The sequence below is a fragment of the Oculina patagonica genome, chromosome 10, assembly GCF_052425735.1.
Source record: "Oculina patagonica isolate OP01 chromosome 10, crgOcupat, whole genome shotgun sequence".
Lineage (NCBI taxonomy): Eukaryota > Metazoa > Cnidaria > Anthozoa > Scleractinia > Oculinidae > Oculina > Oculina patagonica.
Window position 1 is genome coordinate 5,955,070 of NC_135767.1, and position 11,451 is coordinate 5,966,520.

Consider the following 11,451-nt stretch of genomic DNA (forward strand, 5'->3'; position numbering starts at 1 on the left):
AAAAAGCCAAGTTATTGAACACAAAAATTTTAAGTTAGCTACAAGTTCATCACTACAAGACATTGAATAAAACCTTAAGTGTATCGACACCAAACAGTATAACAATTTGTAGGAAGCTCTTAACTTTTACTTCAGCAAGCGAGTAAGGTCTTTTTATTATTTTACTTTTGTTCAAGTTGGCAGAGTGTACAGTTAAGTTTTTAGACTACAAGCCGTAAACCTTTGCTTGAACAAGCGAATGCATATCATGTTACAGTTTACAACATGTATATACTGATCTCTAATCAAAAGCAGCAAGCTTTCGATTGTAAGGAAACAAACGAGTCAATTTTCTAATATTATATTTTATAGCCAGTTTGTAGATTTTCCTAGAGTAAGCGCCTTTAAACAGATTTAAAACAGACGTGTATGCACTGTGCATTCAGCTTTATTATCTCAGAATTACTAGTTTCACGTTACCTTTACTCTCTATGGGCGGACACCTCTCTAAGACGGACAGTTGGAGCTGGACCCGCCAGTGTCCATCTTAAGGCCATGTTACACGAGGGAGGATTAAAAAACCATACCCTATCCGGCGGTACGTCCCCGTATAGGCCATATAGGGGAGTCCCCCCCGGGGCTTGTGTGCGCTTTAAAAAAAAAAAAAAAAAACCGCCAGCTACGCAGGCTACTAGAAATTATCATCCCGCGGTCGAAGGGCGCGCTCTGATTGATTCATTTTAATGAAATTGCATTGCAAGTTGCGATTGGCATGTTTCACGCAGCAACTTGTCTCGCGGCGTTGCGAAAAGTAGAGGATAGTTCTACTTTTCGTGCAACTTGCAACCCAACATTTTGTTCCATGCATAGCATGGGGTGTTCACACGCACAATGGAACAAATTGTATAATTGATGACTGCATACATAACGTACATACTGATTTCACGTGCTTGATTCACGCCATTTCCGATATTTTGCCATTTGCCAATCTCCTTTGTGTATTAGCTCTATTTCGTCAGCGTGACCATGGATTCTCTACTTGAATCAATCCAAGACAATGAAGAGCATCCGTTTTGCACTGAAATGATGAAACGCCTCGATATACAGCGAAGAAACGAACATTTCTGTGATGCGATTCTAGAAGTTGGTTCTGGTGACGAACAAGCCTGTTTGAAAGCTCACAGAATCGTGTTATGTGCAGCAAGTCCGTTCTTTTACAAGGCTTTTAACAGTGACATGAAAGAGAAGAAAGAAGGAGTTGTTCGATTGAAAGAGACGAGCAAAGCTGTAATGGAGAAAGTCTTGGATTATCTGTACACAGGACATGTTGAGATTACTAAAGAGAATGCATACGAGTTGTATGTACAAGCAGATTTTTTGCTGATTCCGAGTTTAAAAGCTTTGTCGAGCAAATTCCTTTTACAAACGCTGGACATTTCCAACTGTATCATGGCTGCTTATTTTGCCCTCAAATATCGCTGTGAAGATCTGTGGAACGGAGCGTGTGATGTGATTTTTGCCAACTTTGTTGCTGTGGCTGGAACTGAGGATTTTCTGAATCTGAGTGTTGAAGAAACCGAGACATGGTTTAGAGATGATGAAATCAATGTGAAAGAGGAAGAAGAGGTTTTCCGTGTGATTGTAAATTGGATGGAGAAGAATCAACAATGCAAGGATGTAAATTTTTTGCAGTTATTACGTCATGTTCGTTGTATTTACGTGTCACGCAACTACGCATTCAATGTCATGTTGCAGCATCCACTAGTGAAGGCTAGTGCAGCATGTACAAAGTTCATATTAGATGCCATGAGTGAGGTATCTAATGGTACAGACAAGTGCTTTCTATCGCAGCCTGCAAGAAATTGTCTAAGGACCCATGAAGAAGCTATTGTTATTTGTGGGGCAAAGAGAACGGTGTGTTATCTTATTTTTGAAGATAAATTGTATGAACTGGCTGACATGCGATCAATACATAATTCTTACAGTTACACCATGAGTTCCCTTCACAATCATTTGTTTGTGGTTGGAGGTCGTAGTAGTCCAAGTAGCAGCACTGCAGACTGCTATGACCCCTCACTTAACCGGTGGTCTCCCACAAAGCCCCCGGAAACAGTGGAGCATTGTGCAGGTATTGCTACACTTCAAGGCTTCTTGTATGTTGTTGGTGGAAAAGACAAGAAGGGGGAGCACCTTAACACTGTACAGAAGTACAATCGTGATACAAATCAGTGGCAGGAAGTCTCTCCCCTGAGTAGTCCCAGATCAAATGTTTGTGCAGTGGCCGATGGAAGCTATTTGTATGCTATTGGAGGCATCAGTGCAACAGGTGAATACCTGGACATTGTTGAAAGGTTTGATCCTAAAAAGAACACTTGGGATAAACTTCCTTCCACTCTTGAAAAGAGAGCATCTGCTGGTGGTGCAGCCAATAGACAAAAAGTGTTTGTATTTGGAGGCCTTCCTGTGGCTTCAACAGCTGGGGATCCCTGTGAAATGTATGATCCAGACACCAACTTGTGGAGTGTCATTGCAAATGATGTTGCACCAAGAAACTTTGCAAGAGCTCTAAGTTTTCGAGAGGAAATATATGTCCTGGGCAAATTCCAAAATAAGCTTGATGGAGAAGAAAACTATATGTCACTACGTGCTTATGACATTGATAAAAACACTTGGGATTGCTGTGTGTATTTAAAAGTAGAGGAGGGGGAAGCTTTCCACATTTCCACACTACGAGTATCAAAAGATGTTTTGTCTAAATGTGTGGAATTGATCAAGCCAAGCTGGCTCAAACTGAAATACTAGTAAAAATATTTGTTTATTATTTTGATGCACTATCAAATGCTGGCTTAGGCAAATCGCTCTCCTGTTTACAAGCCCTCCCTTGTTGTTGTGACATCTGTTCATTGTTGAAAAAAATATTATAGTTATCTTAAGGTTACTATTGTCAGCGGCTACTAATTACTTTTAGCGAGTTGGGCTAAAGTGTCTTATTTTAGTGATCGCTAAAATTTGTGCCAGTCAATTTATTGTTTCTTCAAGAAATTTAAGTACCTCCCCTCCCACCTCAAAGAGAAACAAAATAAGCATAGTCGATTTGATATATTTTTTTTAAAAGAGATTCCAGTAACTTGTTCTTTCCGGCAATGCAAATGTTCATTCAATATGAAGTGAGTTTGTTCTTGAACTGAACATTTATTTCCATCTTAGGTACATGTTCATTAAAATCTGGTTTACACAATATCACTAAATTAAATAGTCACTAAATCATGCTCTAAAAAATCGCAAAAATTAATAGCTGCTAAAAATAGTAACCTTAAGGTACATGATAAGCCAGCCCCCAGCATATATGTCATCCCCCTATCTAACTTTTCTCCATATGAACAGTGCCACTGGAGTAAGGGCGGTACCTTCTAAGGTAAAAAAAGCCAAACAATGACAGAAACTATCTGTAACTTTGCCAATTTTAATTTAAAACTTTTTATTTTTGTCAAATACAGCATAAAACATAGAAAAATATTACACCCACACATCAAGATTTTGGTCCTGTTTAAAGGTCTTTTTCAAGATATCCGACACATACTCCGTCACTTTTAAAAGGGTACCTACCCCCTGGGGCTCAAAACTTGTTGTAAAGTTGTACACTTAAGGCCTTTAGCTGACATTTTATGGTATTTTGGTGACAGAAATGACATTATGGAACCTTAGCAATTAAGGTTTTAATGTATTTTAATAACATTTTACAGTAGAAATAAGGTTTCTGTTGGTCTGCTTTCATTTTTTAATTAATGGAAAAGTCATTTTTTGGGGAATTCTTGTGAACGAAGCAACTCCAGCATTTTAGATACATGCTTATAACTTCAATCAGGTTGCAAAAAAAAAACCATGCAGATATTTCATTAGGTGATTAATTTTTCAGAATTTCGTTTTCATGAATATAAAGAGATGTTTTGAAAAAAATGCAAGGTTAAGTTTCATAGAATGATCTTTAATTATGATTTACAGGTTTTATCCCATGCACACCTGTATTTGAAATGTATTAGATCATGTAGATATGTCAGTCCACAAATCAGCTTATAGTTGGCCAGTGCTTGAGGTTAAAGGGTAAGTTTGTTACATCCTTGGTATGCAAAAATAAAGCCATTGCACTCAATTGCTAAATAGCAGCACAAGGTACTTGTCTAATACACTTCTAACCTGTGAACGCAGACGCATTTCCAGCTGTCGCTGCTGGAAATGGGTCTGCGTTCGCAGGCTAATTCACCACTGGCACTAAACTGATCAGCTACGGGCACCTGACCAATATTTGAACAACACTTGACCAACATTCCACCCACATTGCCATGGGAACGGTTTTGCCAATAGACCTATTTTAATCAAAACTGACATTCCCCAGTTTAAAGTCTATTCAATCCCAAAAAGCAATGAGAAGGGTTAAGGTAATATCTGCACCATGTGTGTTCCAAGCGGGACCCTCTGTCACACTTTAAAGGGTTGCAAATGGAGATATTTGGTAAATATCAGAAAGAGCCTGGATCAAAGAGTGTTGCCATGGTAACATCTGATCATAATAAGCCATCATGTTTCTTGTAATGGCAGTAATGCCTTTTTAAAAAAACCCTGCATAACAGTTCTCCCTACCCTTTTGTACAATCAAACCAATGAAATCCCTACCCTTTATGTACCTACAGCCTGTAAAAAGAACCCCTTTTGGGCGGAGCATCCCTATAATTATAGTCCACTAAAGGAAGTCAAGATATTTTGTAATGCCTTTTTAAAGAAACCTGCATAACAGTTCTCCCTACCCTTTTGTATACTTCAACCAATGAAATCCCTACCCTTTTATATACCTACAGCCTGTAAAAAGAACCCCTTTTGTGCAGAGCCTCCTTATAATAATTATAGTCCACTAAAGAAAGTTGATTTTGTAATGCCTTTAAAAAACCTGTATAAAAGTTCTCCCTACCCTTTTGTACACTCCAACCCATGATATCCCAACCCTTTTATATATTTACAGCTGGAAAAAGAACCCCTTTCAGCAGAACCTCCCAATATAGCCTACTGTAGAGGTTACCCGCCCCCCTCCCCTGGGATCATGAGTTCAAAACACCAACTGTCTGGTTGCCACATCTGGTCACATCTCCCTTAAGAAGAAAACTGAAATTATGTTCATGTTGAAAGTTTCCTACCAAGGCTCATATGTGTCATAGACCTTACTGCTCTGCAAATGCTGAAAGAATTTTTTTTTCATAAAATAAATGTATTTTTGCCACTTTGACTTTATTAATCAAACTAAACAAAATAAACAATAGTAAGTTGGATCTAAATAGCTTTTTTATGTACAGCAGTAATGATTACCCCAAAATTCAAGTTATGAAACACTTACATATATTCTAAGTGCACTATAAGTTCATCAATACAAGACATTTAATGAAACTTTAAAATAATCAAACTCTACAATAATTATTCATTCACAGTCTGAAAGCCAAATGTTATGGTAATCACTATGCAAGCTTCCACAATAACAAGTAACCTCTGAGATTGGCGCCACAATTACCTGGAGATTTCCAAAAATGTATTAAAATTATTGTTATATAGCTAGAAATTTTTTCCCAACAGCACGCGCTCTTAATGGCCATTTCAAGGTTGCATGACATCAAACAATAAAACTGTTTTTCTGCCAAAAGTCTCTGAGTGGGAAACAATCTATGATGTCAGAGGGAAACATTGCAATGAAGTCAGCAAATGTTGACCCGACAAGCGCCATTTTTCCAAGTCTTCGACGTGCTATTTAACAAAACACTCAATGACTGATCCCTTGGGAAAACAGTTAATTTTGTTTCCCTCAAAAATTGAGTTTCTCGGGAAACAAAATTAACTGTTTCCCTCGGGAACAGTCATCAAGTATATATTGTTTCCAAATAACATTTGAGAAGAAAATTTAGTGATAAGAAAATGGAGCAATGTTTCGATGACTCCATGTCGTCATTATCAAGTGAAATTAGAATACAGAGTTGAAGCTTATATAGTGATCAGAGAATGGAGTGAAAATATTTAGGGTGTGATAATCTATTAGCATAGTCAATTTTTACATAATCAGTTTCATCATCATGTCTCTTCGCACCAGTAGGCGCATAAGGCCGTGCATAAACAGTTTAGCACGGACGGAATCTGATTGTGTGTTAAGTTTCGTGTTCCTGATAAAAAACTCTGTATTCTAATTTAACTTGATAATGATGACAAGGAGTCATCGAAACATCATTCCATTTTCTTATCGCTAATTTTTCTTCCCAAATATATTGTTTCCTGCACAATATTCACATAATCCATTACTTTGTCCTCAGGGTTTTGTATTAAACAATTATTCACCAAAGTGGAGGTGAATAGTGGTAGATATTTACCTTGCCGCGATGCGGCGAGGTAAATATCCACCACATTCACCGACACTGAGGAGAATAATAACTGTTCACTTTATTGTTAGTATATACCGCACAAGTTTATTAACTAGCAGACCAAATAACATCACTTTTGGTAAACAAAGCGACACGCAAAGGCAGTTTGTTTGTCTTTAGCTGCTTGGAGGAGGGGGACACCGCAAAAATAATACTCAAACACCCCATCACCGCAAGAAAATTCGGCGAAACACCGTCACCGCAATATAATTAAGTTACTTATGAATGAAAACGGCTTGCTATTTGCAGCTAAAGCATATTAATGATCAACTAGACGATATTTCACTGTATTTTGTTACAAATAAACATGGTATATGCCGTATATGCTAGTATTATAAAGTCAATCCAACTATAAAAAACGGATTAACGAAGATAGCAGAGCTAAAGCTAGTTCTGCACGTGTCAGACAAGAAACTGTAACACCGCCAATAATTTCGTTTCACCGAACACCGTAGGTTTAAAAACACAAACATCGCACACCGCAGGGTTTGAGATCACCGCAACACGGGATTTTATTCACCGCAACACCGCAAACACCCATGTCCCCCTCCTGGAGGCAAATAGTACTTTGCTAATCACCTCCGAGTAAACCAATCAGCACATGCGAAAAGCACTATTCAGTTGTGTGGTATATACTAATAAAATATAATATTTTGAGGTCAAACAATAATCTCATCAATTCACAGCTCTACTTTTTTTTGTAATTCATGGTCTCCCAGGAGGACTGAGTATATATATACAGTGATCATGGCGTCGCTCTTAAAACGACTTCCTTGCACTTACATGTAGCTAAAACATCTCTTGATATCCGTAAAGTAGAAATGTGGTAAAATTCCCCTTCATGCACATTATGAAGATTAAAATGTGTACAGTAATGCAATTCATGTTCATCAATGTCATACACCTGCAGTGCCAAATTCTGTCCCCTTGGTTCATTTTGGAAAGCGCCAAAAACATATATTTTCCCTTGAAAACTAACTGCACTTGCACAGTTTCTTGGTGCAACAACACTTGGAATGCTACTCCACATGTTGGTGTCTGGATCATACATTTCACAGGGATCCCCAGCTGTTGAAGCCACAGGAAGGCCTCCAAACACAAACACTTTTTGTTTAATGGCTGCACCACCAGCAGATGCTCTCTTTGCAAGAGTCGAAGGAAGTTTCTCCCAAGTATTTTTTCTTGGATCAAATCTTTCAACAATGTCCATAAATTCATCAGTTCCACCGAGACCTCCAACAGCATACAAACAGCTTCCAGTAGCTACTGCACACACATTTGATCTGGGACTACTAAGTGGAGAGACTTCCGCCACTGATTTGTATCGGGATTGTATTTCTGTACTGTGCTAATCTGGTTATATTTGTCCTTTCCACCAATAACATATAAGAAACCTTGCAGAGTGACAGCAGCTGTAAAGTACTTCACAACTTCAGGAGGCTTAGTGTAAGTCCACTGGTTATGTGATGGATCGTAGCACTCTGCGACCCTACCATTTGAATCCATACTTTGTCCAAAAAGGAACAATTTATTGTGAAAAGAACTCATGGTACATACAAGCGGACAATATGTGGATGGCATTCTAGCCAGAAAATACCACTTGTTTTCAGAAGGAAGATAGCACAATGTTTTCTTTCTTCCACAAGCAACTATAGCATTCTCATGGGTCTTCAGACAATCTCTTGGAGGCTGAGAAAAAAAGCACTCGTCTGTACCATTAGATATGGCACTCATGGCATCTAATATTAACTTTGTACATGCTGCACTGGTATTGACCAGCGGATGCTGCAACATGACATTGAACACATAGTTGCGTGACACATAAATACAACGAACATGACGTAACAACTGCAACAAATTAAGGTCTTTCCTATTCCTATCCATCCACTTTACAATCACTTGGAAAACTTCTTCTTCCTCTTCCACAATGATTTCATCACTTGAAATCCATTCCTCGATTTCTTTGCTGCTCAGATTCAGAAAGTCCTCAGTTCCAGACACAGCAACAAAGTTGGCAAAAATCACATCGCACGCTGCGTTCCACAGATCTTCACACCGATATTTAAGGGCAAAATAAGCAGCCATTATACAGTTGGAAACGTCCAGCGTTAGTGAAAGGAATTTGCTCGACAAAGCTTTTAAACTTGGAATCAGCAAAAAATCTGCTTGTACAAACAACTCGTATGCATTCTCTTTAGTAATCTCAACATGTCCTGTGTACAGATAATCCAAGACTTGTTCTATTACAGTTTTGCTCGACTCTTCCAATTGGATCACTCCTTCTTTCTTCTCTTTCATGTCACTGTTAAAAGCCCTGTAAAAAAATGGACTCGCTGCACATAACACAATTCTGTGAGCTTTTAAACGAGCTTGATCGTCACCAGAGCCAACTTCTAGAATTGCATCACAGAAATGTTCGTTCCTTCGCTGAATATCGAGGCGTTTCATCATTTCAGTACAAAATAAAAGTCCCTCACTGTTTGCGATTGGTTCAAGAAGAGACTCCATCGACAGGCTGGCAAAAGCTAATACACAAGGGATAAAATTTGAAGTGAATCAAGCCCGCGAAATCAGTAGGTACGCTATGTATGGGATCACTAAGTATATACATTGTTTAATTCTAGGTCAACGTTCATGAGAGATACATGAAGTAGCTACTGTGCCTCGTGGCGTCCTTTGCTTTGCGTCTTTGTCTTCTTTGTGAAAGGAACAGCTTTATTTCATCAAACTTACCATGGATTCTCTACTCCAACCAATATTAGACACTGAAGAACATCCATTTTGTGCTGAAATGATGAAACGCCTCGATATTCAGCGAAAGAACGAACATTTCTGTGATGTAATTCTAGAGGTTGGTTCTGGTGACGATCAAGCTCGTCTAAAAGCTCACAGAAATGTGTTATGTGCAGCAGGACCGTTCTTTTTCAACGCTCTGAACAGTGACATGAAAGAGAAGGAAGAAGGTGTAATCCGATTAAAAGAAACGAGCAAAGATGTAATGGAGAAAGTCTTGGATTATCTGTACACAGGACATGTTGAGATTACTGAAGAGATTGCATATGAGTTGTTTACACAAGCAGACTTCTTTCTGATGCCGAACCTGAAAGCTTTGACAAGTAAATTCATTGTGAAAACGCTAGATATTTCCAACTGTATCATGGCTTATCATTTTGCTGGCAAGTACCAGGCAGAAGAACTGCTGAAAGGAGCGAGGGAATTCATTCTTGCCAACTTTGTTGCTGTGGCTGGAACTGAAGACTTCCTGAATCTGAGTGCTGAAGAAATCGAGGAATTCATTTCAAGTGATAAAATAATTGTGAAAGCGGAGGAAGATGTTTTCCAAGTGATCGTAAAGTGGATGAAAAACAATAGCGGAGATCAAGACTTCTTGGGGTTGTTGCATCATGTTCGCTGTAACTACCTGTCACCCAGCTATGTGTCTGATATCATCTTGCAGCATCCATTGGTGAAAGCCAGTACAGCATGTGAAAAGTTTATATTAGATGCCATGAAAGAGCCATCTGAGGGTACAGGCGATTGCTGTTCTCCTGCCAATAAGAGATTGTCTGAAAACCCATGATGTTGTAGTTGCTTGTGGAGAAAAGGAAACATTGTGTTATCTTCCTTCTGAAGGCAAGTGGTACAAGCTGGCTGACAAGCTATCTACTCATCACTCTTATTATTATGGGTTAAGCCCTTTCAACAGTAAGTTGTTCATCATTGGAGCATGCAAAGAGCGAGATGGTCACATCGCAGAGTGCTATGACCCTTCACAAAACCAGTGGAATCCCATAAGTGCTCCAGAAATCATGGACCGTCGTACAGCTGCAGTGGCACTCCAAGGTTTTCTGTACGTTGTTGGAGGGAGAGACAGGCATGAAAATGTCCTTAACACTGTGCAGAAATATAATCCTGATACAGGTCGTTGGCAAGAGGTGTCTCCCCTGAGTAGTCCCAGGTCAAATGTGTGTGCCGTGACCGATGGAGGCTATTTGTATGCTATTGGGGGCATGAGTGCAGATTATCAATATCTGGACATTGTTGAAAGGTTTGATCCTGGGAACAATACTTGGAGTGAACTTCCTTCAATGATAACAAAGAGAGCATTTGCTAGTGGTACAACCATCAGAGGAAAAGTTTTTGTGATTGGAGGCCTTCAAATAGCTTCATTAACTGGGGATGCTTGTGAAATGTATGATCCAGACACCAACATGTGGAGTAGCATTCCAAGTGCTGTTGCACCAAGAACCTATGCAAGTTCAGTGAGCTTTAAAGGACAAATATATGTGAATGGTGTTGTCCAAAATGAGCAAGGAAGGGAAGTAATGTCACTGCAGGTGTTTGACGTTGAGAAAAATGAATGGAAAAGCTGTCCAGAAAATGTACTTCTTTATGGCTGGCATGAAGTTACTACTCTAACAATACCAAACAATATCTTGGTTAAATGCAGGGAAATTTCAGAAGAGGAGATCCAGTGGCGAGAGGTCTCCAGAAGGCTAGCAGGGGGTGGTCCCCTTTTACGGTCTTTGAGACTTTAATAACATAGCTTCTGAATAAACACCAATGGGGGAGCATATTTTTAGGGTGTCAGCAGTTGACCCCTTGGGCAACCCGTGGGTAACTTGCAGGAAGTGTGGAGGATTTTGTAGCAAACATGCCCTGAATATAGGGGCATTAAAAAGTTTTTGTGCTACAGCTAAGATCCAACTCTGGGGAGTTTAATATCCATGGGATTTTCATGTAGCCTACATTGACAAGTTCCAGCTGTAATTCATTACCACCCCAGGGGGGTATCCAGGAGTTTTCAAAGGGAGGGGGGAGGCGGTGGTTGTTAGTACATGTAGATATTTTGTTTACTATCAGTATTTTAGCCCTGGGTTTTTTATAATAAAGTGTGGCTTGGAGGTTAGCAAACATTTTAATTTTATTTTAGTTAAAATTATCAATAATTTTCACACCTTTCCCAGTGTCATTTAGCCTGCAAATGCAGACCTATTTCCAGTTGTCCGTCTCTGTTCTTAAT

General features: G+C 39.1%; 1 protein-coding gene and 2 pseudogenes across 1 annotated transcript; 2 read left to right on the forward strand and 1 right to left on the reverse strand.

Moving 5' to 3' along the window:
* The first annotated feature begins 971 nt into the window (after positions 1 to 971).
* On the forward strand, positions 972 to 2,920 carry LOC144667510 (kelch-like protein 12). The gene has a single exon (XM_078528939.1). It carries the CDS (start codon positions 1,006 to 1,008, stop codon positions 2,779 to 2,781), a length of 1,776 nt encoding a protein of 591 aa, XP_078385065.1. The 5' UTR covers positions 972 to 1,005; the 3' UTR covers positions 2,782 to 2,920.
* Positions 2,921 to 7,173: 4,253 nt separating this feature from the next.
* On the reverse strand, positions 7,174 to 8,946 carry LOC144628864 (kelch-like protein 12; annotated as a pseudogene).
* Positions 8,947 to 9,094: 148 nt separating this feature from the next.
* LOC144628865 (kelch-like protein 12) lies at positions 9,095 to 10,966 on the forward strand (annotated as a pseudogene).
* The last annotated feature ends 485 nt before the right edge of the window (positions 10,967 to 11,451 follow it).

What these genes read in the sequence shown, in the direction of transcription:
- LOC144667510 (XM_078528939.1), top strand. Translation starts at nt 1,006, where the DNA reads ATGGATTCTCTACTTGAATCAATCCAAGACAATGAAGAGCATCCGTTT.